Source organism: Megalopta genalis, chromosome 2 (genome assembly GCF_051020955.1).
Source record: "Megalopta genalis isolate 19385.01 chromosome 2, iyMegGena1_principal, whole genome shotgun sequence".
Taxonomy (NCBI): domain Eukaryota; kingdom Metazoa; phylum Arthropoda; class Insecta; order Hymenoptera; family Halictidae; genus Megalopta; species Megalopta genalis.
In genome coordinates, this window is record NC_135014.1 from 24441039 (window position 1) to 24467776 (window position 26738).

The 26738-nt window shown below is 45.0% G+C and overlaps 1 protein-coding gene across 1 annotated transcript; it reads left to right on the plus strand.

Moving 5' to 3' along the window:
• Positions 1–1389: 1389 nt before the first annotated feature.
• On the plus strand, positions 1390–26463 carry LOC117220555 (ATP-binding cassette sub-family G member 4). The gene is made up of 13 exons (XM_033470631.2): positions 1390–1647; positions 3681–3801; positions 13126–13458; positions 18076–18193; positions 19578–19767; positions 19883–20028; positions 22287–22525; positions 22652–22945; positions 23021–23184; positions 23959–24127; positions 24205–24305; positions 24449–24790; positions 24865–26463. The coding sequence occupies exons 3-13, from the start codon at positions 13266–13268 to the stop codon at positions 25021–25023; spliced, it is 2115 nt and encodes a 704-aa protein (XP_033326522.1). The 5' UTR covers positions 1390–1647; positions 3681–3801; positions 13126–13265; the 3' UTR covers positions 25024–26463.
• The last annotated feature ends 275 nt before the right edge of the window (positions 26464–26738 follow it).

Consider the following 26738-nt stretch of genomic DNA (forward strand, 5'->3'; position numbering starts at 1 on the left):
CACTGTTTGCAGCAACCTCCTCGTGGTGTGACTTGGGAAATTTGTGTTGCTCTAACAAAGCGAATACAAATTTGCGAATAGCTGCAAGTTCTTTTGAGTTCCGAAATAAAAGCCATTATTGAACGCACACGTTCGTGTTTACGGTTTACTATTACCCTTCGCAGAACAACAATCCTCTCCTGTCCTTGTGATTCCAGGTACTCGGGACACGGGCACTTCGACTGGATTGTGGCACGACCTACCGGCGGCTGTTTTTCATTGTTTACGCTTGATGCGTTCTTCTACGTGTTTCGCCGAGCCGTTTCGTATTCATTGTGTCTTTATTTGATGGGTCCGTCCTTGGGCCCATTTGTTTCTTGATTGGAAATAGCTACGTTTCAAAACGAAATCATCGAGACATTTTTTATAGTCTGTCGAATAGCGCAAAACTTGGAGAAATTTCGATTAAAGTATTTGTTGATAATAGAAGAGTGGTATATTTATTGACGTTATAATATTTAGCGATTTTTTAAATAAAATTATCTAAGCCTCGCACGATCCTGTGAAATAATCGAAGACTGCATTCTGGAAGTAATACTTCGATTATTTTTATTAAAGTTGGATTTTCCATCTGGTATACGAAATTGTGAAGAAATCTTCGATGTAGAAATTATTAAAATAAAAATTAACGTCTCCCTTTATTAATATTCCCACGTTCGAAAGAAATATCAAACATTTCAGAATACCTAATGGATATTTAAAGCGTTATAGCGTAAATATAAGTTATATAATATATATAAACATTTCATTTCAAAATTATTTAAACGATCCTCCGCAGGAAGTGATTGCAACAATAAACCTAGTCTTAAAATCGTTCTGCATCGTTAAACATTTAATTTCAAAATTATTTAAACAGTCCTCCGCAGAAAGTGATCGCACGAATTTCCTAATCGAGGCACGCAATAAAAATAGCAAGACATCTAAATAAATTCGGTCCTGCAATTCTTATAACATTTTTAGCACACTCGATAACTTGCAGTGTAATTCAGTAAAAATCGTACATTTAGTATAAATTTCCAGAGTTCTCTGTGCATATATTTTCACTCGAAGAACCCGCACCCCTTCTCCTCGACCACCCCAAAAGCACACCAATCGAAAGGTCCCCTTTGCTTCCTAAAGCACCGTTCCCAGACCGTTCGAAACGCGGAAGAACATGGTCGACCATTTTGGAGCGGCTCGATAAGAGCCTCGTGTACCATGGGATTCGAACGACGATAAAATGGCTGCGTAAATTGCGAACGTGACCGTCGGTCTCGCCGATGACCGTAGGGAGGGGGAGGGTATCGAGAAGCAGCCGAAGAAAGGGTAATTAAGCTCTCGATCGTGGATCGCGTTATCGGGGGCCAATCGCGTGATTGTATTCCTCGGATGGCTACGTAGAGCACTCGGACCGACCGTGGACGGGACCGCGACCGCGATTAGGAGCGTGGAACATAGTCGTGTCGAACATCGATCAGCGCCGTTCAGTGGAACGTCGTGCCGCGTGTTGGCTGGCATTATTCTTGACGGTGGTATGCCGAGTTTTCCGTTTCCATCCGACCGAAAACCAGATCGTTGTTCCTGCCACCAAAGAGAACCCGGGACGTTCGCACGCCTCTAGCTCAGGCGGTACGTATTCGAAGCGAATTCGAGCGAGTGAACGGGCTTTCGGGCCGCGAAACCGGAGCATTCGGTTCTCATAACCTCCGGGCTCTCGCGCGTTCCATTAGCTGGGGTAATTAACGGCGACAGCCTCCTCGTTTCGGCGAGGGGAAAATCGCGTCGACGAGGATCGCAATTGCAACGCGATTCCTCGATGCAACAGTATATGCAACCGCGTGCATCGTGCGCTATTCTTCTCGGGCGAACAATTGTAGTGCGTCGGCGGAGCTGCGCTCCATCGATAAGAATAGAACCACCTTATTGATCATTATAATTTCCCGCCACGTTCAACCGCTCCGCCGGAGCTTCTTCGCGATCGTCCGAGCTTTTTAGTCGACCAGGTTTGCAGATCTCCGAGGAATTTCGACTGTTTACCGCGTCGTTAACCCCTGATCGTCGCTGCACGTCGCTTCTTTCAACCCTTATATAGGGGTTCTAACCCCCAAACGATGATACTTCGTTGCCGGGCTACGTTTGTAACTTGGAACTTACGTTTGAAGCTTAATTTCTTAGTAATTCGAATAAGTAAAACCGCTGTTTCTTAGCGCGCTTCTTTACGGATCTCGTAATTATTATTAACGAAATTTGTGCGTCCGAAAATCTTGCGAAATTGCGTCGACTTGGCGCCGAGTTTTTTCGCTTAGGTTGACAGTTCGCGTCGACCGGCGACGCGATATCGCTCGAGAGTTTTGATACACTTATTATCTACGTCTTTTACCTCGCGGATCATAGTCTACTAATCTACAGCTGTTATCTGCGAGATTGTTAGGCTTCCGCGCTCGCCGGGCGACCGGCTGTTTAGACGACAGAATAAATTCCGAGGTGCTAAGATCGTCCGGGGAAAAAAGATAATAGTTTATGATTCAGCTAAGTCATCTCGGAAGTTCGCGATTGGTTTCTAGTCGATTCGGTATGGAAGTTATGTTGAACGAGCGAAAGGGAAAAAATTCATTACTAATTTATAAGAGCGAGAGGTGTGAACGACGACATTTGAGCCGTTTATTTTGAAAGTGGCATAAGTCACTTTGTTTTGAAGTCGATATATTTAAGGGTTTGCGTTTGAACACGTTTAAAAATATGGATGCTAACTTTCGAGAAGATTTACTTGTATTTGTTATCTCAGGATACTGATATTTTTCTCGGTATAAATAATTTCGTATAAACATTAAAAAATCACCACTTTTCACATTACGGTAAAGTGACTTATGCCACTTTCAAAATAAACGGCTCGTTTGTAACAGTTCTGCAGGGACGAGAATCGAAATTCGTTCCAGCAGAGGAAAGGATGCTAGGAGACAGAGTTTCCGACACGTTTTTGCGCGCGGTTATGTTTATTTCAGCAATTCGACTTTGAATTATCACCTTGTCAAGGCCGACGGGTTGGTTCGTCGCAGAACGAAACGACGGACGACGATAATTCAGAAAAATCGTGAATCATTCGTCGAGACCCGCTCGATTGTCCAACGTTAAGACCGTTTTCTTTTTTGTCGCGTTTAATTGGCATCGTTAACGAACCCAGGAAAACCGGCTCGCTTCTTTGAAATTTCACGAGGACGTTCCGAAATTTTGTGCATAAGGGAAAGCAAATGTGACGGAAAATATTCCGGACGAATCAGCGATCCTATTTAAGCCTTTCGGATCGTCTTCGGGCCAATCCCGGGCGTCTGGTAACCCTTGCACCGACCGCGCATGAGAACGACGAAGCGTCGCGGAGCACGTAATTCAGACGCACAATCACGGAGTTATTATGTGAAGCCACGTTTCCACGTGGCCAACGCTTAATGCGGACCACGCTCGGGAAGAGAGCTCGCTCGCTTCCCGACACGCTCGTTCCGCACCCTAACTTCCTCGTCGCACCCCCCGCCGACTGCAAATGCGCACGTTGGAACGATTCGCGTCGCAGGATCGCGCGGAAATCGTTCGATTTCAGCGTCGAAACCGTTTCTACGATCAGCGAAAATCACGTTGTTAAAACGTTGCGTCTATTTCTGTCGTTCCAGGTGGTCGAGCCGTTCCCTCGATAACGAGATAAGTCCGTCCCGAGAGATAAACGATTTGAATCATGGTGGAGCACGGCAAGCGGGACCATCACGTCGGCGCGACGAACAATGGCACCGAGGGGTGAGCCACTTTGATCGAACACGATTTTCCTCTCGTTTTCGTTCCTAATGCTAGATCAAATCTGACTACACGCTGTCCCGAATTTTGGGACCCATGGACGGCAGTAAAATCACTGGCGAACAACCTTGAAGCCTCGTTGCTAATCGTTCCTCGAAGTTCTTCGAGCAAAGTGCAAATTGCCTGCATCGATTGCGAGATGCAGAACTCGATAATTGAAGAATATTTTTGAGTAATTTTTGAAAACGGAGTAATTTTTTCTAAATTTTTGCGCAAACATTGCGATTGGCTGAAAAAAAGACGTGAAAATTGTGCATTCTAATCTTTTTTATCCGATTCTAGAACGAAAAATGTATACAGTAGGTCTTTTTTTAGTAATCTTGTAATTAGATTACTAAATGCGGATTTTTATGCAAAATAAAAATTGTTCGCGTCAATTGTAAGAAACAGAAGCCAAATAGTTATCATCTTAACCCTTTGCCGTACCATTTTGTTCATAGTTACAATGATTGGAAGCTTTTCGATTGCAATAATTCCTAAAAAGAGAGAAGATCATTTATATTTATTATGTGTTTTAAACATTTACTTAAATGTTTAGATACCGACGACAAGGTATCAGAATTTTATTCAGACTGAAGAAAACGGAATAGCATTATAAATATGTTAATAATATTAATATTTAACAGGTTATTTGTGTCGGACTCGTCAAAGTATGGCAAAAGGGTTGATAGATTAAAACTAATAAATCGACGTTTTAAACTGCTTTCGACTGTTGCGCCATTTTAAATTCCAACTACTCAATTTTTCCACAAATGTTTGCAATCAATCTGTAACAAGATCTATAAACTGCATCCCTTAAATTTTCGTTCGCAGCTAAAAAGGTTACAAGGCGTAACTATTCACTTCATTTCGTTCGTCAAGTTTTCGCCCAGCGAATGTCGCGCAGCGCAGCTTTGTAAAAACCGCGGTGCAAAACGAACACAACATTTTCGAAGGATGAGCAACCGAGATTGCTTGGACATGTAAGGCGATGTTTTATGCGAACCCGCGACGACCGACACGGCGGAACAAGTTCCTCGAAGGCATCCCGTTTTCGTCGCATCGACGCGCGAGCGCAGGAAAACCGGCGGGCACATGCGACGCGGATGATCTATGGACGGCGATGGCCTCGTGGCTCTATGCACCGAGTGAGAGCCATATTCGTGATAAAACTTTTAATAAGTCTCAATGACTTCCTCCACTTCTCCGAGGCCCTGGCGCGGCCGGTCGCAGGTGTGGCATTGACAGTGAATCGATATCTGCGTCCACGCCCGTAACAAATCGGTCCCGTTGTCGAAAAATATAAGCTCTCCGGAGTGTTTTCGTTCGAAATCTAGCAGCCTTGACCAAAGTGTCCGAAGATAAAGCCCGATCGAGCGCCGGATAAACGAGACGATAAGAGCGGGGCCGCGCGCGTTTCCGCGGCTCGTCGATGCTGCCCGACGGACTTTGATCTATGCAGAATATTATTCATCGTGGATCATCGTTTACTCGGCTATGTACACCTGATTCGCGCGACTACGGACGGACAGCTGCGGCTCGTTCCGTGACGATCCTGCATCGTCCGACGATGATCTTTTATTTATCGACGCGCCGGATAAATATTCACTGCAGAGATGATTCTCGGTCTAAAGCGATTCTACGGAAACGTCGCGATTCGATCGATGGAAATATGTTGGCAAACGTTTCAGAGATTTCGATTTTAACCGGAATACAAGGAAGCGCGATGATTCGTTTTCACTGCGAACTGGATTTCAAAGTGGCAGGGAATGCAGTAATTCTCTGTAATTGACGCTCAGATTGTGCCGAAAAATGGACAATTTGAGAAGAGATCGTGCGATTATTCGAGCCATGCGGCTCGTTTTTATAGTTTTCGACAATTCGTAATTATAAAAATGAACCGCAAGGATCGAATAATCATAGCTTTTCTTCCCAAATTGTCCATTTTTGTGGACAATTTGAGTGACAATTAGAGAGACATTACTGTACAATAAAGTCTCCCTAATCGACGCTTCAGATTGTGCCGAAAAATGGACACTTCGAGAAGAGAACATGGCGATTATTCGAGCCTTGCAGCTCGTTTTTATAGTTGTTGACAATTCGTAACTATAAAAATGAACCGCGAGGATCGAATAATCGTATCTCCTCTTCCTAAATTGCCCATTTTTGTGGACAATTTGAGTGACAATTAGAGAGACATTACTGTACAATAAAGTCTCCCTAATTGACGCTTCAGATTGTGCCGAAAAATGGACACTTCGAGAAGAGAACATGGCGATTATTCGGGCCATGCGGCTCGTTTTTATGGTCGTTGACAATCGTTAACTATAAAAACCAGCCGCGAACAATCGTGTCTCCTCTTCTCGTATCGTCCATTTTCGTTTTCAAGCTGAGCGTCAATTAGGGAGAATTTGCCGCACATTCGGTTTCGAAACGACTTCGAAATGGACTCCAGGAGGAAGCTGATCTTCGTTTCCGCTCTAAAAATTTATTGATCTAAGAACCATCTCGCTCAGAGTAAGTTACAGAGCGTTATCGGAATTGCCGAGCAACAGTCACCGCGCTCGGACTTTGCGCTTCTGGTTGTATAAGCGACCTTTATTCCGGCCAGCTCCGCGCGGCATCTCTCGATATCTCGCTCGCAGCTGTATCGCCGGTATTTTATAAACGACGTGCATAATATTCGAAAGATCAGGCAAAGATTTTTGCGCGATCCGCGCGCGGTATCTGTCCTTGTGTAAACACCGGTCGCACGCCACACGCACACTTCGCCGCCGGATCGGCTATCTCGCGGCTATTATCGATGCGTTATGTCATGTTCGAGCATCGGGTTTCGCGATTTCTTTGCCTCGACTCGCGGCACGCGCTGCTCGGTTCGTTCTATTCGATTCTCCTCCTGCTGAAAATGTCATTGCCGCACGTTTAAATGATCTACCGAATTCACGGCAATGCGAATGAAACGCGTTGTGTTCGACCACGGTGCGATTTACGGCGTCGACATTGACCACGTGGACACGGGCACGTGCGGGGAACCAGTTCGATGCATACTGACGACCAGGCGAAGTGTCTTTGCAGCTGCGTTCGGCAACGCGATGCAATTTTCAACTCGAACGAAACAACGTCTTTTTACGGGCTGCTCGAAAAGTTGTAGAAACGTCGCTGGCACGGTTCGATTTTCACGTGAAAAGTAGACACCGGTGCGCGTCGAATCTAAAGCGAAATTTTCGAGCTTGTTCAAAATTAATGGAAATTGAATCGTCGGTACTTCGGTCTGCAAATTATGCGTCGGTGTAAAAATAAATTGCAGCGTCTCTGGTGCTATCATCAACTATCACAACTACTGGAATCGTCCTAATTATATTTTCTTATATTTCCTTATATTGTCTTATATTTTCTTTCGTTATGTTTTCTTCATAAATTGCAGTATTTTAATCTATACTTTATTTGCACCGTGTTAATGATTCTTTTGATAACCGATATTTCGAACGCATTAATTAACCTAATATTTTTTTTTAGAAGGAACACAAAGATGGATTGTCGAAAAAGGGAATCGCAATTTCATTGAAAAGATTAACGTAATTTTTAACGCTAAACTCACCGTGACGGTCATTTTGACGGGTTTCGCATTTTTTATTTCAAGATCGTCGACGTTGCAAAGACTCTCTTTTATTGGAAACGATTAAACAGGTCTCCAATCATTGAGTAGATCTATTCGAACATTTACGTACATCGCAAAAAAAAAATAATTGATGAAACATGAATTCAGTCTTGTCGTTTTTTATAGAACAGTCGATCGCTTCTCGTGTATGTGTGCTGTTAATTTTTAATCGTAATTTTTAACACGAGTACGGATGCCTATCGGCGCTCACCCCGGACAATTACGAGATACCGTGGAATATACATTTATGTAATGAGCCGATGCTTTTTTTCCCCGTGCGTGCGCGAGAGGAGACGTTACGCGTGGACAATGGCAATGAATTATAACGATGCGATGCAGCGTGCATACGTAACCGGTGGCAGAACCTCGACGTTTCGCCGCCGAACGGAAGTTCGAGCGACCGTCTCGAACAGTTTCGTGCGTTCTCTTGCGTACAGTAATGTCTCTCTAATTGACGCCCAGATTGACCACAAAAACGGACAATTTGGGAATAGGAGGTAACGATTATTCGAGCCTTGCGGATTATTATTATAGTTATAAATTGTCCACAACTATAAAAACGAGCTGCAAGGCTCGAATAATCGCCACGTTCTTTTCTCAAATTGTCCATTTTTCGGCACAATCTCAAGCGTCAGTTAGGGAGACTTTATTGTACAGTAATGTCTCTAATTGACGCCCAGATTGACCAGAAAAACGGACAATTTGGGAAGAGGAGTTACGATTATTCGAGCCTTGCGTTTTAATTTTATAGTTATAAATTGTCCACAACTATAAAAACGAGCTGCGAGGCTCGAATAATCGCCACGTTCTTTTCTCAAATTGTCCATTTTTCGGCACAATCTCAAGCGTCGATTAGGGAGACTTTATTGTAGAGTAATGACACTCTAATTGACGCTCAGATTGTCCACAAAAGTGGACAATTTGGGACGAGGAGATACGATTATTCGAGCCTTGCGTTTTAATTTTATAGTTATAAATTGTCCGCAACTATAAAAACGAGCTGCGAGGCTCGAATAATCGCCATGTTCTTTTCTCAAATTGTCCATTTTTCGGCACAATCTCAAGCGTCAGTTAGGGAGACTTTATTGTACAGTAATGTCTCTTTAATTGACGCCCAGATTGACCACAAAAACGGACAATTTGGGAAGAGGAGATACGATTATTCGAGCCTTGCGGTTTATTTCTACAGTTATAAACTGTCCACAATTATAAAAATGAGCCTCGAGGCCAAGGCTCGAATAATCGTGTCTCCTCTTCCCAAATTATCCATTTTAGCGGACAATCTGAGCGTCAGTAAGGGAGACATTACTGTATCTAGGATTCGAACGACTCGGCAGAGGAGAAAAGTCGACGGTCCAGCTCTCGAAACGCGCAACGCGTTCGTCGCCGGTCGACGAAACCACGTCGGCTCGTTTTTTCGGCGTGGCCCAGACGGGAGCGGGTTATTGTTAATGAATAGGTCGCGTCGCTTTTATGCGCTGCCAACTAGCTCGCTCTTTCTTAAGTCCGACACGTACGACGTGACGCCGATGAAACGTGACGCGACGAATCACGGACGTCAAAGCGACCACTCAGACCGGCGACATTCGCAACGACCCATTGTTTTCCGGAACACCGACGGAAATGTAAATGGCCCTCGATAAATTCGCCGGTACGCTAACGGGGGATTCGCGGCGAGAAATGGGCCCGGCCGCGGGCCTCGCGGGTCCCTTTGCAACGTCCCCGGGACAAGGGCGGTCTCCTATCCGATCCAGGATCTGCGTCTCGAAACAATTCGAAGAGGAATTCCCGCGGAATTTTTCTCTTTGTCTCGATCGGTTTTATTTGCTTTCTTCTTTCGCGATGCTCTGGATGGCCCTGGTTTCTTCGCTCTCGATTTAAACGAAGCCGTCGCAGTACGAAAGGCTATCTTTAATCGAATTCAGCCTTAGATGTAGCTTTATAGGAACGTGGCCTCGAAGAGACAATGACTTCATTCATAATAAAAATGATAAATAAAGGTCTAATATTTCGCGAGGATCTCGTACGAGTGCTTTGAACGAGCTTGCGTTTCCTGCTCCGAATTTAAACGAAGCCATTGTAGTGCTTGAATGGGCAATCTTTGCGTAAATTCACGCTATAAATTGTGCATCTTTTATGGATCTAACTTCTGCCCTAAGTGCCGTGCTCTAAACGTGACTAATTCATTCTGTTTTATAAAAGCGGCAAAATCGAATTCGTTTGAACTTCGCACGATTTCTTATATTATAATAAATGCTCGAACAAAGAAACCGGTCATTTCGACGTGTTTAGCAGTTACAGCGTGAAAGACGCTATTTTGCTTTGCTAAAAAAATTACTAAACACAATTACAGTTATAATGTTCGAAGATGATCCGCAAACGGGCGTGGCTCCGTTGCTCCCAATTAGAGCAGAGCCACGCGGCAAAAAGCAACCAGTGTTTACGCCGAGTTTAGAATCATCGTTATTCGCTAGTCATTTTTTCCTCGAACAGTCCGTCCACGTAATATTTCCTGTAATTAGATCGTCGTAGAATTTTTAATGAGCGCAATGACAATGCTATTTTTTCCCGGACTATGGAGGTGTCGCTGGGTGTCGCGCGTTGTATCATATCTTCGCGTACGATCTTGGATTCGTTTGCGATCAAGGTCGACTGGATCCACGACTCTTTCCTCCCCCCTCTCTCTTTCTCTTTGCCCTTTGAATGGTGAAATCGTGAGGCACGTTTGAAGGGCACGAATTATCGCAGCTATGGTGGTGTGAATAATTATGGGCTCAAGTAATTGTTACATTTTTAGCGATATTTAACACTAGATTTACGGAGTAGAAAAAACAGCTGTTTTATGTTAGTTTATAAAGGTAACAATAAGACGTTTATATAGACGATTTTTAACAAGCGTTATTGTAAATGACATATAAGTTGAATAAATAACTCATGAATGTATCTTGATGTATATGAATAATCGTAAATTGAAAAATTAATGAATGATCCGTCATTTTGACGAGTTCCGTAAATCTAGCGTTAAACAACACACAACTTAGCAAAAATATCGTATTTGTATATTTCTACTCTTTCATTGGAAATAATAGAAAATAGAAATACGCGAATATAGATTTGTCCTGTTTTTTGAAGTCTCGGTGAAAATGTTAAAGTTACTTTGAGTTCCTAATTATTCACAGCACTTATTAAAACACTTATTTACTTATTAAAGCACTTATTTAAAGAGAAAAATCGAGAAAGCAACCAGTGTGTATGTTTCTATATTAGAGATAATATCAAATAGAGATGTACATATATGGTGTTCTGTTAAGTATTCCTTTAGATATCAGTAACACTGTAAAATTTACGTTTTATTATCATTAATAAACAAAAATGAACAATTTAGGAAGAGAAGATACGATCATTCGAGCCTTGCGCCTCGTTTTTATAATTCTTGACAATCAGCAACTATAAAACCGAGCCGCGAGTCTCGAATAATCGTATCTCCTCTTCCCAAATTGTCCATTTTTATTAATTTAAAGTAAAATTCGTGAGAATTTACTGCGCATCGAAAAAATTTCTCGAAGTAACTATTCACCCCGTGTTTCTCGGAGATCCCCGAAATGCCCGAGCACTGCGGGACAGAACGATTGTCCGATCCAGCGTTAATTCGTCAGCGACGAGTTTTTATCACGATCGGTGTTCATCGGCCGCTTTATCGCGATCGCGATAGAATCGATGCTGATCATCATTAAACGAGCGTCGCGACCCTACACGCGCGCTCCTCTAGAAAGGGACGTGGCATTAGAGAAATTGCTCACTTTGCCGCGCCTTTAATGATCATTGGTTAACAACGGGGGCCAGCAAACGACGTCCTCGTTGGACGATATTAGGCTGAATCGAAACGAAACTAAATAACAAATTGCGAGCGAAATAAAAAAAAGAACGATCGTCGACGGGTGTAACCGCTACCGCCGCGCCGTTTCGACGATATTTTTTTTCCGTTTTATCTCCGCCGCCGCAATTACACCGGTCGCAATCGAGACTGTACTCCGGTCACCGATTTTTCAATCGCTCTCTGTTGTCGCGACAAGACAACTGTTTAACAGCACAAGCAACAGCGCGAGTTAAAAATATACTTGACACGCGTCACAGCAATGACGCTACCGTTTTTTTAACATAATACAAGCTTCGAGTAAAATCACGTAATTTCCGCGATTCGTAAACAAGATTCGCAAGAGACCGATCGCGAAGGCGATTGCAACCGGCGCGACAACTTTATTGTTAATAATTTTACGAAGTCGCGCGATAGCGTTTATCCCGGCGGTGTTTATTCTCTTGAATCCGAAGGATCGATCGGAGCGAATTAAACAGCTGCCGTTCATTCTCATTCTCTGCCGATCGCTTCTCTTTGTCGCGATGACGATTCACGAGGGAGACGGGGGGGAGGCCGCGATAGAAGGAAGGCGAAGAGATGCCAGATAGAGAAGAAAAAGAGAGAAAAAGAGAGAGAGAGAGCGCGCTCTGGAAAGCAGCGACGGTCAATGGTGATGGCCGCGGTGCAGCTAAATGGTAGTCGGTAGTCAGTCAGTTAGTCAGTCTCGAGACACCGAGGAACGAGCATCGAGGCTCGCCGATCGGTCGACCGTCCACGAGGAATCCCGTCGCCCCGCGTTCTCGTTATCGGGCGCGATACATTGCGAAACGATCGATACGGCCGCGCATCGATCACCGTCGATCGGAGAGCCGCGAGTTTCGGCCACGAGGATTTCGCTCGACGTCTGCGCAGTTCCAGTTTCTCGCTCGACGTTACCAAAGCATCGCCGCTTCGCAACGATGTAAGAGAGAGAGAGAGACCCCGGCGTTCTTTATTCGCATTACGGACACTTGTCCCTCTTTTCACGGCAGTGCCCCGTTAGCCGCAGCGCGCCTTTCGCCGCCGCGGATTCATTAAAGTTCTCCGAACATCTTTCTAGATAGTCGAAGGCTCGAACGACGGGAAAGATCGACGACGACGCGTCCTCGATCGTTTGTTGTGCGCGCGATCGAATCAGGCCTCCAATATGTCGTCCCCGTAGGATCGATCGGAGCGAAAACCGTCCAGCAGTGTGCACAAGTGTACTCGGTTATCTCGGAAACCGTGCGATTCGCGAATCCGCTCTCGCGAAGGCCGTTCTCGAGTTTGAAACTGTTCGCGCGAACCGCGGCGGCTCGGTCGCGGTTTATCGCTGGCTTCCGAGGCAACCAAGACTTACGCTTCGGTTGACCTCACATTCGTCCGCTGTCAACAGCACTTCTCCGCGTCGGAGACGAGGAAAAACGGCGTTCTAGTTGCCCGGGGCACTGCCGTAGATAGCGAGCGAGTGAAATGGGAGGAAAGGAGGTGGGGCCGCGGAGATTACGCGGATGGCGAACTGTGCTCGAAACGCGCGTCCGCGGCGACGTTCCGACGACACAGCTGATCGAGACGGTTTCCGAATCTCGGCGGAGATCGTCCGCGGTTTTTCTCCCGTTCGCTTTTTTCCCCGGAGAAACCTCGACAACCGGAGAACCGATGCCGAGTCGCTGCGTCGACGCGTAATCGCGGTCGATAACGAGTCGCGGCGGCCGATAGCGGAGGAGGTCTGACGAATGCGCTACGATTTTTCCAGGCGATGATTGAAACGGGAATACCGGAGTTTGCACAAGCCAGAACGAACTAGCGTGGTACGGAGCGTGTAGAGCACGGGGCTCGCTGTTGAACCGCCGTCAGGATCAAGTTCGCGCGGAAACTGTTACGGAGCGATCGAAGATGAAGCTCGAAGGCGGTTGCTCGCACGAGGATAACACCAACGAGATCCTGCTGCAGCCCAGAAAGGGCTCGGGGACCCGGCTGCAAATCGTCCCGACGCAGCCGAAGACGATCACCCATTTGCCGAAGAGGCCGCCGGTCGACCTGGCGTTCACGGACCTGGTCTACTCGGTGCGAGAGGGACACAAAAGCAGTGAGTATATAGCGTACGAATTCGACTTTATTCCCTGGCTATAGAGAATTATCGTTTGCTCGGGCCACGATGTTCGTTTTACGAGTCTTCGTCGGGTAAACAAAACTTGAAACGCGTTGCGCAGGACGATCGAGATCCGGCGGGCTTGTTTTCATCGCAACGCGTGATCGGGCCAACGTAGTCCTAGATTCGTGGGCAAACCGTTCCACAGAACCAGGTCGTGGAAGTTAGAAAAGAATTATTAATCAGTCCGAGCAACACTTTCGCGTCCTCGAAACGGATCCTTCGCCGCGGTAACCCTGATCAACGCCGTCATTCCAATGGCAGATGCTCTGGAAATTGATCGAGCTATTAGCCGCGCGATTTTCGGACAAATCGTCTTCCTTAAGACCGCTTTTTTTTCCATTTTGTTCCTAAGATATTCGATCAAGAGTCGCGCAGTTGGAGAACATTTTGTGGGTCAATTGTTTCGGAGCACGTCTTCCGTGTTAAGAAAGCAACGGCTTTTTCGTGGACCGTTTCTGAGATGTTGGAATTGTTCGCTTGACGAATTTTTTTCTGGTTCAGGTACATTACAACGCTTTCATTTTCTTTTCTTTTTGGTATAACGTTGCAGCAACCGATGGTTTATTAGCGACAGTTTCCGCGTTATTAGGTTTCACTGTTAAATTTGCTGTATAATCTGGTTCCTCTCGGATAATTCAAGGTGTTTAACGTGCTCTTCAGAGTTCGGAGCACCTCTAGAACCCTAACTTCATTTTGCAATATTTTTTCTCGGTCGAAGAACCAACGATTTTCTGGAAGGCCGCTTTTTACCATCAGTTTCGTAGACGTTTGTCTAAAATCGTCCGCTCAAAGAATTTTCTGCAGTACAATTGTATCGCGATTCTTCAACTGTGCTAAAATAGCAATCGTCATCTCGAAGATCGTCCGCTTAATGAATTTTTCTGCATCGCGACGTTTCTTCGAAAAATTGCTCGAGCTAACAGCCGCGCGATTTTCGAGCATTGTTTCGGTGGGATCGCGTCGGATCTTACGGTCCCCGTATCTCGTCGCTCGACGGAGGCTGGTTTCCGATGACATTGACCACAAAGTGAAAGTAAATGGCATCCGCAGGAAAGAGGGACGCGCGTTGTTGCAGCGGGTGCGTCGGCGATACTCGGCGGACTCTTATCGGGGCAGCAGCTGTCGCGTATAAAGAGACAAAGGGGGCCCGTCGAAGCGCAAAAATCCGGCCGCTAGGAGAAACTAATTTGCCCGCGATTAACGCCGGCTCGTTAGCAGGGCCTGTCTCGTCGAAGGGAGCTGAACTTTCTACGCGCGGTTTCTGGAGCGTAGACGAGCCCGCTTCAGCGAGTGGAAATTACTGACCGAGATTTTGTAAGACCGGTTGCGGCGCAGGCCGCGGCGATTTCCAAAGAACCCGAATGGAAACGCCGCGATCTCGAAGCCGAATCAACGCAGCCGGCACCGCGTTTAAGAAAAGAACAGATTATTCGAAAAGGCCGAGCTTTGTTCTCGCTTATCGCGCGGGCTGACACGGACGACGCGCTCCGACGATAAAAGATTCTACGTCTCGTTCGAGCGTGTTCGACGCGAGAAACTCCAGAAATCGCCGCAGGCGGCTCGAAGATCCGCTCGATAACGCAACTGGCAATGAGATTTCGGTGCTCGAAGGTTTTCTTCTGCCGAAGGTTCACTGATCCCGCGGAATACGGACGCGTGCGAGCCGATCAACGCGCTTTCCAGTTCTTCGGCCTGCAGTCGTAGGACGTCGCTGATAAATCATCGCGATAGAAGCTTCACTGCCGCGACTCTTTACGACCAGCTAACTTTTCCTCCCCACACTTTGCTGCCGTATCACTCGTCGACGCTTGCATCGCGTCTAAATAACCGGCAGCTTTCGCGGAGGGCCGTTGTTCTTCCTCGGACCCAGATCCCGAGAGATCAGACTTTTCCCGAGATCATCCGGCTAAGAGCTTTCTTTCGGGAACAAAGTTTTTCCTTCCTGTCCGATTCCGAGTCGTTCGACGTTTCTTCTGTGCTCGAGGAATAATGGATTTCTTGAGGAACGTTTTGTTCAAACTTTTTCGCAGTCCTTTTGTTGACATCGCCGGCTGATAGGATTTTCTGCCGTTCGACTATGCTGCAAGACCTCTTATGGGGGTCAAGACTTGATGGATTTATTTGAGGATCGTTCTTTTCCAGCAGTTTTTCTTTTTCTTGAAATTGTCAGTTTGAACAGTTTTTTGCGGTTCAATCGCGTTCAACACTTCTTCTGTGTTAAGGAAACGATGGTTTTCTTGATTGTCGTTTTTGTCCATTAGTTTTTGAGGTATCTCGTTGAAATTGCCAGTTTGAAGGATATTTTGTGATTCTCGATTGTTTTTTATCACTTCTTCTCTGCGTTGAAGATTTAATTAACTTAATTGTCTTCCATCATTTTTCGAGACATTTAATTGAAATCGTTTGCTTAAAGAATTTTCTATAATTCAACAGTATCGCAACATTTTTTTCTACGTTAAAAAGCCGATACTTCTCTTGAAGATCGCTGTCTTCCACCATTTTCCGAGACATTTCAAGACCGCCAGTCCGCAGAATTTCCCGCAATGCAACTTTTAACATCGTCGCGATCGAACTCGTGTTTACGACAACGTTAGCCTATTAATTTCACCGCAATCAGCCATATGCGTAAAATGCCGCGAAAAGATAAAATTATCACCGCGTTGTCCGACTGTGTTCGGCCGGAAACGACGCGCGACGCTGACTTATTTCGTGTCCTAGTTAACGGAGACGGAGAGTTCACGCACCTCATTTCCTTTCACATTCGCGACAGAGTTCGCGCCGGCTGTTTCGAGAGATCGGCGTGAATTGAATTTCGAAGGCCCGGCCGGGGCGTTTCACGCGCGGAATCGCGGCAATTATGACGATTGGGGCCCGCTGGAATGTCCTGGTCGACTTGCTTGACTTGGGCTCCGTGTCATAGCAATCGGGCCACGAACTGTCGCTCGATTCGAATCGAGAACGCCGCGACCATTTAGGACACTTTATGCAGAAGGACCGGGACAGTCTTCGCGTCCGAGAGGCCACCGATGCAGGTCACGGTGCACAGGCTCTGATCGCGCCGATTTAGCGACAAACTGCAGTCACCAGACCACAGAAAAAAAACGAATAGGTTGAGTGAAAGACACAAGAAACATTGGAAGAATTTGAGGATATTGCTAGAATATTTTTAACTCATCAGAATTATTACAAGAGGAAGGACATTATCATCCAATTCGTGTCCTTTACAATTAATTCAGACAATTTTTTTTGTCTTTTACAATTAATTTAGCTTCTTCTGTCAATGAAATCCTAATTCTCAGACCGAAATTTCGCGCGAAGCAACGCTTTCTTGGCTTTAGGGTCTAGCTTTTTTAGGATCCAGCATCGTCGGAGTTCAGCACCATTAAGATTTAGCATCTAATAATGCATCTACGAATGCAACTTTGCACCTTTACTTGCTTGGAAAATTTCCCGCGAGGCAAGCCGAACTGGCTATATTTTTCTTGCTTATGTCCTTCGGTAATAAAAACGGGTAATCAGCAACCGGACAGATGTTTCCGTTGGACCCGGCATTTACATCGTCGCGGCACTTTTCGCCGAACTGCGGCGTTTCCGGCGTCCAAATCGGCCTCGTTCGCGACCACAAAAAAAAAATCAGTTCGACGATCACGCAACGTTCGACGCGTAGCACGCGTGACGCAACAGCAACGTCGAATTATCAATTATATTGCTGGAACAGCGCGACGCTACGCAACGAACGGTCGCACGATAATCTAATAAATGTCATAGGCTACGTTAATCGAAAGCTTAGCAGAATTTCGTTGCGCGTTCCGGCGAGATCCGTTCGCGGCGAGAAGAGAAGAAGCATCGAGGTTCCGCGATATCCGCTCCTGGGGGCAAAGTGTGGCCCCGCGGATCGGACGAGGATGCGACACGCCGCTTGTTTCGCCATTGTTCCTGTTGTTTCCGCGCGAAAACCCGAGCCCCGCGATAACCCTGCGAATCTCGCCGCGATTTTTCATTCCGTTCGCCCGGCGCGCATTTTCGTCGCGTTGTTTGTCGCGCGACGGAATATGCAATCGCCGGTTCGTCGCGCATAATTACATACAGCCGCCGGAGAAGGTCAGAATCCATTCGACGTCGTGTCGTCCCCCTGCGCCGAACTCCGTCGACTTCGCGATCCGATCGCGAATGCCAGCCGACGACAAGTTGTTTCGTCGATTAATCCTCGGAGCTCTGTTAATAGGCAATTAATTGATCCAGCTCGGTGCTAATTATGCAAGGAGGAACTAGTCGGGCTCGATCAAATTCCAGCGTAATTATAGAATAATCGTTAATCGCTGTCAACGCGGTCCAGGGTCGCGATTCTAGAATCGTAAATCATATTTATCCGCGAAAGGTCAATCGCAATCGGACCCTCCATTGTCTCATTTCCTCGGGCGACAATCTATGTCGTTGCTCCGGCCAATAATCGTCGAGTTCATGGGGTTCGGAGCGACGATAAACGGTCGTTCGCCTGCCGAAGCGGTTTCTCCTAATCGACGAACGTGTAAAGTGTAATCGATGTTTCAGATGTGAAGACAATCCTGAAGTCCGTCAGCGGCCGGCTGCGATCCGGCGAGCTGACGGCCATCATGGGCCCTTCCGGCGCGGGGAAGTCCACGCTTTTAAACATCCTGACCGGATACAAGTGAGTTGTGTCCCGCTTATGCGACAGTCGGACTCTCGTCGATGCCGCGTCGGCGAATTTCTTAACTTCGCGCTCGTCGTTTATGTCCGCGCGTAAGAAAACTATTCCCCGTTCTCGACGTTCACGCTGCTCGGATCCTCGAAACGACCGCGGTTCTCCACAATGATCGCGATTTCACTTTCTTCCCGGTGATTTCGCTTTCTTCGTGGATCGCCGTTGCGCAATCCTTTCGCAAGAGTTTTCGGCTACACGTGTTTACCTAGCCGGACTTTCTAAATGAGCCCGGCGACGAACAGCGACGGCAATCAGTCATTTATCTTGCGAAATGATTATGAATGATTTATGTATCGACGACTGCGGAACGGAGTTTTATTCCGATCTTTGAATAATGGAATAACGTTTTTGTAATTAACGCCGATTTAAAGTCGTGGATCGACAGTTCTTCTTAAAACGTTGGACAAGAATTGATCGCATCTATAATTCGTCAAAGAATTTCGATTAATTCTATGTAATATAAAATTCTCTTTCGAAATTATTATTTTAAAGAATTCTGTCTACAGTGCCCCACAAAAGTATTCGTACACCTTTTAAGACGCGACAACTTTTTTGAAACTGGACTCGAAGTGACTTGAATTTCTTTTTTAGATGATAACGAGACTAGTTTACTAGATGATGACCGAACTGCTTTTTTTAAATTTCGCTATTGGAATGACAAGAAAAAAGGAAATAAAAACTCTCGTTCTTTTAACTCTCGTAGATCTCAGTATGAACCATAAGAAATGTTGTTACGAATTATAAAAAATCAAAGATGGCAAAAATCTCATTTTTGACCAAAAAAAGAACTATAAGCTAGCGAGGTCAACGAGAGGCATTTTTTAAATTGTTTAGGCTCACATAAGAATGTTTAAAAAACGAAAGTTTCTTGTTTCCTTTTGTCATCCCAAGTAACAGCAAAATTAACGAAAGGCATTTCAATCATCGTCTAGTAGACTAGATCATCATCTAAAAAAGATTCAAGTCATTCAGCTGGGTTTGAAAAAAGTTACTACGTTTCAGAAGATGTACGGACACTTTTGTGGGTCACTGTATATTGCAACACGACTCCTGAGTTCAAAGAACCAACGGCTTCTCTAGAAGACCGCTTTCTTTCACTAGATTCTTTCCAAACACCAACAGTTGCGAACTTAAAAAATTGTTCAAAAACTACCACAATCCACGATCTATCGAATGATTTATATTAATGCACAACAAGTTCCGCCGTGATTACAGTTCAAAAGAAAGTAATCGAGTAAAAATCTCCGTCGCGGGTCAGACTCGTCGGGGTGCAACGAAATAAAACGCGGGGTTAATTTTTAGCGAAACTAAGGAACAACGATTGATCTAGATGGAGCGGAGTGGAGGGCAGCATCACGATGAACGGCCACGAGAGGAACCTTAGTGCCTTCAGAAAGCTCTCGTGCTACATCATGCAGGACAATCAGCTACACGCTAACCTAACGGTGGCCGAGGCCATGAAGGTCGCCTCGAACCTTAAACTCGGCGCGAATGTGAGCAAAGCGGAGAAAGAGGAAGTGGTAAGTTCGCATTAAGTTTCTTGTCTGGTCCGGCGGACAACAAGCCTCACGGCCGAGGTTCGAACTAAATGGAGAAACCGTGACTAACAGAATGTTTTCGACACTTTGTTCTTAGATCCAGGAGATCCTTGAGACTCTAGGTCTCTCGGAGCATGCTCTCACGATGACCTCGAACCTCAGCGGTGGCCAGAAGAAGAGGCTCTCCATCGCTCTTGAATTAGTCAACAACCCGCCCATAATGTTCTTCGACGAACCGACCAGGTGAGCAGATGGTCGTTGACACCCTAACGTCGGAAAATATTCTCCGAAGTCGAAGCGATTTAATGAAATAGAAGCTGAGAAGTTATATGGTAATGTGATATAAAAAAATTGCCATTTTCTTCTGTGTCCGAACAGAAAGCTCGTTGCAACAATTTTAATCAATGGAGAATATCTTGGTATTCATAATTTCATTTAATCCTCTTGCTAATTTAAATTACGAAATAGAAGTTGAGAAATTATATGATAACGCGATATAAAAAATTGTCATTTTTCTGTGTCAATTGCGACAAGTGAAAACCGAACAGAAAGTACGCTGAAATAATTTTAATCAACGGAGAATAATATCTTGGCATTCACAATTTCATTTAATCCTCTTGCCAATTTAAATTATGAAATAGAAGTTGAGTAATTATATGATAACGCGATATAAAAAATTGCCATACTTCTATGTAAATTGCAACAAATGAAAACCGAACAGAAAGTTCGCTGCAATAATTTTAATCAACGGAGAATAATATCTTGGCATTCATAATTTCATTTAATCCCCTCGCCAATTTAAATTATAAAATAGAAGTTGAGTAATTATATGATAACGCGATATAAAAAATTGCCATACTTCTATGTAAATTGCAACAAATGAAAACCGAACAGAAAGTTCGCTGCAATAATTTTAATCAACGGAGAATAATATCTTGGCATTCATAATTTCATTTAATCCCCTCGCCAATTTAAATTATAAAATAGAAGTTGAGTAATTATATGATAACGCGATATAAAAAATTGCCATACTTCTATGTAAATTGCAACAAATGAAAACCGAACAGAAAGTTCGCTGCAATAATTTTAATCAACGGAGAATAATATATTGGCATTCATAATTTCATTTAATCCCCTCGCCAATTTAAATTATAAAATAGAAGTTGAGTAATTATATGATAACGCGATATAAAAAATTGCCATACTTCTATGTAAATTGCAACAAATGAAAACCGAACAGAAAGTTCGCTGCAATAATTTTAATCAACGGAGAATAATATCTTGGCATTCATAATTTCATTTAATCCCCTCGCCAATTTAAATTATAAAATAGAAGTTGAGTAATTATATGATAACGCGATATAAAAAATTGCCATACTTCTATGTAAATTGCAACAAATGAAAACCGAACAGAAAGTTCGCTGCAATAATTTTAATCAACGGAGAATAATATCTTGGCATTCATAATTTCATTTAATCCCCCCGCCAATTGAAATTGCATATTTTCAATTTTGCCGTGCCCAACGTAGAGCTGGATATAGAAATTGCTTCACGAAACACTTTCGTAACTTTCTCAAAGCCGCGAGCGAGAAAATCGCGGCTTCCCGCGGTTCTCCATTCAGAGTTCGATTCCGTTGTGCAACCACGTATCGCACGTAAAAAAAAGAAAGAAAAGAAAAATACAGACTAAGCCGATGGACGTGCGCGAGTCGTAATTTCAGCTCGATGCACCCGAAGAAAGCGATCCAACAGGTGGTTCCGCCACGCTCGCAAATGCCGCCGCTCGTGTACCGTGTCGCGAGAGAAAGAAACCGGCCAAGAACGAGCTCCGCGAACGATTTCCCGAAACTCTGCCCTCGACGCCGCTCGAACGTTTCCGATCGGAAAGGCTCCGAGCTATTTGCCATTTCTCCCGTTGCATCGGCGATATTTGCATCCACTTTCACTGGCGCCGGAGAAACCGGCCAGGCTTTTATATAACGTCTCGACGGTCAGTGTCAGTAAATAATCGTTGTTCGAGTTCCTCCGCTCTCTCGGAAAGTTCATCGTGACTTGTCGGATCCGCGATTTTCAATCAGCTTCTCGCGCGACTGTTGACCGACACCAGGCAAAACGAACCGGAGAAAGCGTAGGCCAAAGTGCGAGCTTCCCAAAGCAATCAGTATGTTTTTCGAGGACCGTGAACCCAAGGTCGCAGCATGTCTCCGTGAAATCGGATCTTCGACGCTTTCGACGCTGTTCTATCCGGGAAAATGCGACTGAAATTTTTCCGGACGCTTAACCGGTTCTGCAAGATATTGTTTGCTGCACCTGCGTTAGCGTGTCGCGATAAGATAGCGGGAAACAGCCGCGATCTACCGCCAAGCGACTCAAGGCCTGCGGTTGCCGTATACTTTTTTAAATCTTGGTCGCCGGAGCGCGATCTGCGATGCTTCTAGAGCGAGAAGCATTCGACGAGAAAATTCTGGACTATGATAACGTCTCTGTATGCTCAATTTCAGCGGTCTGGACTCTTCGTCCTGTTTCCAATGCATCTCGCTGCTGAAGACTCTGGCTCGAGGTGGCCGGACGATCATCTGCACGATCCATCAGCCCAGCGCCAGGCTGTTCGAGATGTTCGACGCTTTGTACACCTTGGCGGAGGGCCAGTGCGTCTACCAAGGGTCCACGTCGCAGCTGGTGCCGTTCCTTCGAAACATAAACCTGAACTGCCCTAGCTACCACAATCCGGCCTCTTTCAGTGAGTCACGTTCCTAGGATTTTTGATCGTTGCTCGAAACAACGGATGAAATTCTATTCGAGATTCTCCGTGAAATCTTTTCATCCGCGAGCAAGACGATACTGATCCCGGTAACTCGATCCATAGTAATCGAGGTGTCCTGCGGAGAGTACGGCGACAACATCAAGAGCCTGGTGAACGCTATCAACAATGGAAAGTACGATATTCGGGAGGGCCATCCGTTCCCCGAGAACAAACCCGAGGCTCTGAACAACGAACCCGCGGAGGCGTTCCAGAAGGACGAAGCCGCGGAGAACGCGGAGCCGAAGGACAAGAACGACATGAAGAACTTGGAGGAGAAGTTTCAGGACAAGAACACGAAGGTGGCGAACAATAGAAGCCTGATCCCGACGTTCGCGAATAACGATATCGCGAAGCAAGGTACCCGGATACGAGAAGATCGGTTAGAATACGGTTGAATCGTTAGGTCGATGATTTACTCTCGATTCTCTGCAGCGGACGTCGTGATATCCATGGACATCGACAAGAAGGACAATGCTGATGCGGCCTTGTTGGACGACTCTCTCAATGGTAGAACTCCGGAGAGATACCCTACGTCGGAGCATCAACAATTCTGGATCGTTTTGAAGAGGACCTTGCTCTTCAGTCGCAGGGATTGGGTGAGTTCCAGAGATCTGATTCTGTTAATTAGAGACTCGATACTGGATCCTCTAGGTGCTATTGATCGGAGATCGATAGTCGGAGATTGTCTTGATCAAAGATTGATATCCTCTAAAATACTTTAGATTCTCTTCATCAGTGATCAATGATGTGTCCTCTAGATAGTCTTGATCAGAGATTGGTGCAGCATCCTTTAAAATACTCTAGATTCTCTTCATTAGTCAATTCTTTTCATCAGTGATCAATACTATATCAGTTAATTCTCTTCATCAGTGATCAATGCTGTGTCCTCTAGATAGTCTTGATCAAAGATTGGTGCTTTGTCCTCTAAAATACTCTAGATTCTCTTCATCAGTCAATAATTTTTATCAATGATCAATACTATATTAGTTAATTCTCTTCATCAGTGATCAATGCTATGTCTTCTGTGCAGTATCCTCTAAAATACTCTAGATTCTCTTCATCAGTGATCAATGCTGTGTGCTGTAGATACTCTTGATCAAAGATTGGTGCTGTATCCTCTAAAATACTCTAGATTCTCTTCACAGATCAACGTTTTGTCGTCTAGATACACTTGATCAAAGATTGGTGCTTTACCCTCTAAAATACTCTAAATTCTCTTCATCAGTCGATTCTCTTCACAGATCAATACTGTCTTCTCTAGATACCCTTGATCAAAAATTGGTACTGCACGGATTCTGTTGGCCAGGATTCAATGCTGTATCTTTTATACTCTTTTGACCATGAATCAATCAGTCAATTCCCTGTTTCAGACTCTCATGTATCTTCGACTGTTCGCTCACATCCTGGTAGGACTTCTGATCGGTGCGCTGTACTACGACATCGGCAACGACGGCGCCAAAGTACTTAGCAACCTCGGGTTCCTCTTCTTCAACATGCTGTTCCTCATGTACACGTCCATGACCATTACAATTCTATCTTGTACGTGACTTTTCATAGTAATCGCTTCTCTCTTCATTCTCTTGGAACAACGTTTCAACGATTTCGTCTGCTTACAGTTCCACTGGAGCTGCCGGTGCTTCTGAAGGAGAACTTTAACAGATGGTACTCGCTGAAGTCCTACTACTTGGCCATCACGGTGTCTGATATACCGTTCCAGGTGAGAACGCTCTCCGACAATCTGGAGATCTTGAGAATCCTCGAGCTGCAAATCTTTTTTTTTTGAGGAGTCTCTAAAAAAGCTGGAGATTTCGATGTCTCCAGAGAAGGGAAGATTAACGAGATTTGAACGGCGTGTTGCAGGCAATATTTTGCGTGATATACGTCACAATCGTGTACTTCATGACGAGTCAGCCGGCGGACTTGATGCGGTTTAGCATGTTCCTGGGGACGTGTTTGCTGATCGCGTTCGTCGCACAATCGGTCGGTCTGGTCGTCGGAGCCGCGATGAACGTGCAAAACGGAGTGTTCCTGGCGCCGGTGATGTCTGTGCCGTTCCTCCTGTTCTCCGGCTTCTTCGTCAGCTTCGACGCTATCCCTGTGTACCTCAGGTGGATCACCTATCTGAGCTACATCAGGTACGGGTTCGAGGGCACCGCGCTGGCCACGTACTCCTTCGGTCGGGAGAAGCTGAAATGTTTCCAGGTAAGTGGTTACTTGATCTTTCAATGAGGCATCCGATGGCTTGCAAGCGTCGTAATTTATCGTCGATCCTCCAGGTATACTGCCACTTTAAAAATCCGGAGACCACCCTGGAGGAACTGGACATGCTGGACGCGGACTTCACGCTGGACATTCTTGCCCTGCTACTGATATTCTTGGTTCTCCGAATCAGTGCCTATCTATTCCTCCGTTGGAAACTGAAGACTGCGCGATAGGCCTTCCCCGATGATCTGTTAAACATTTACGAGCCGATGTAGAACGCATGGAAAATTTTGCTAAACGAACCGTGTGACAGAACCGAAACGGTCCTCGGTGCCATCCCGAACGTCTCGACGGCCGTTCCGCCGAGAGACGGGCTGTCCGTTGTCCGTCAAACCAATTGTTGCACGCCGACTAATCCATGAGATCTAACCCATCGTAATTTATTCGATTTTCTTAGTTTTATAAACGACAAACGACGACTAATGCAGCAACCGACGCGACAGCGTTCGTTCAGGGTACCATTTCGTCCTTTATAATGCGTTTAATTAGACAAGGTAGCATGGTCTCCGGGGGGAAGGTGCACCCGAGCACACGAGGATTGCGGGGCGGGAAGGTGGCGCGCACGTTTCGAGATGACCCCGATCGGGAACGGGACCGCCGTTCCCCCGCAGGAATAAGAGGCGTTAATTGATAAACGTTTCGCGAGCGATCACAATTTCTGTTCTAACCACCACCTATGGCTGTGAGTTTGACGACGCAGAAGAGTTAACGGGGGCGACAAACGGATCATCTTGCCAACACTTCGATAAAACGTATGTTCGTCGGCGGCGAACGGGGTGCCCCACGTTCGTCCTAACTCTTCTCAATTAACGTGTCTCTTATACAATATACGGTAGCATTGTATATTCTGAAACTAATCGCGACACACCTCTATTTTGCAAACGAGCCTACTTTTTTGTAAGAAACTGAAACACAACCAGATCGGAAACGGATAGAAAAAAGGAAAAAGTGAACGCGAAAAATAGTACCGAACTAGCTTTTCCAAGGCCCACAACGGTGTCGTCGGATCAACGCTTAGCGATCCCGGACAACCGACGTTCTTCTTGTTCTTTGTCCTTTTCTTTTATACGTAATTGTACTATACACGACGCCGACTCAAACAGATGTACTTTAAACAGAAAATACGTTTCTATATATTTACATGAATGGGATATAAATTATATACGCGTTCATATATACATATATATATATAATGTAATAATGTGTATATAATATGTATATAATATGTGTATGTATATACGACTGTATTTAAATATTAATATATATTGTTCATTATATATATACATATATATATATATTAATATTATGTATACATATATGTATAACAAAATAATATATATTATATTATATATACGCGCATCTAGAATATATATTGTTTATGGTATATATAATGTAATGTATATTGTTATAATAAATATGTATTATTATATTATATACACTTATGTATATGTGTATATAAAGTATATATATATATATATGTATAGAATTAGCGTGGTCGATCCCGACACGAGGAACCATAACTTTTACAGAAGCGTTCTGCGCCCGACTGGCGTGCTCTTCGTTGTATTTTATAGGATACATTTATTACGAAATAAAAACATACTTTTCATAAACGACTCTGATAACGACCGACCGCACGATGGCGATGAAGTTCGAGCATTCTCCCAACTGATCGATCAGATCGATCAGTTTGCTGTCCCTTATTAAATCCATGCCCGCGGAACAGCAGATTTTTTGTCGAATGAAAACTGCTCTGCTGCTCGCGCGAGCTATAATCAACTCCGCCGGATGCGCATGAATAATGGCACGCGTTTAGTATACTTGTATAGCAGTTTTCAGAGAGGTACGCAAACCGCTGGCAACCCAATGTTCGCGACCCGGAGCAGCC

Excerpts from the sequence above, each read along its gene's own strand:
- LOC117220555 (XM_033470631.2), top strand. The coding sequence starts at position 13,266 with ATGAAGCTCGAAGGCGGTTGCTCGCACGAGGATAACACCAACGAGATC. Across the intron at positions 24,306-24,448 it reads TGTCTGATATACCGTTCCAG|GCAATATTTTGCGTGATATA; the intron begins GTGAGAACGCTC and ends GGCGTGTTGCAG. Across the intron at positions 24,791-24,864 it reads AGAAGCTGAAATGTTTCCAG|GTATACTGCCACTTTAAAAA; the intron begins GTAAGTGGTTAC and ends TCGATCCTCCAG.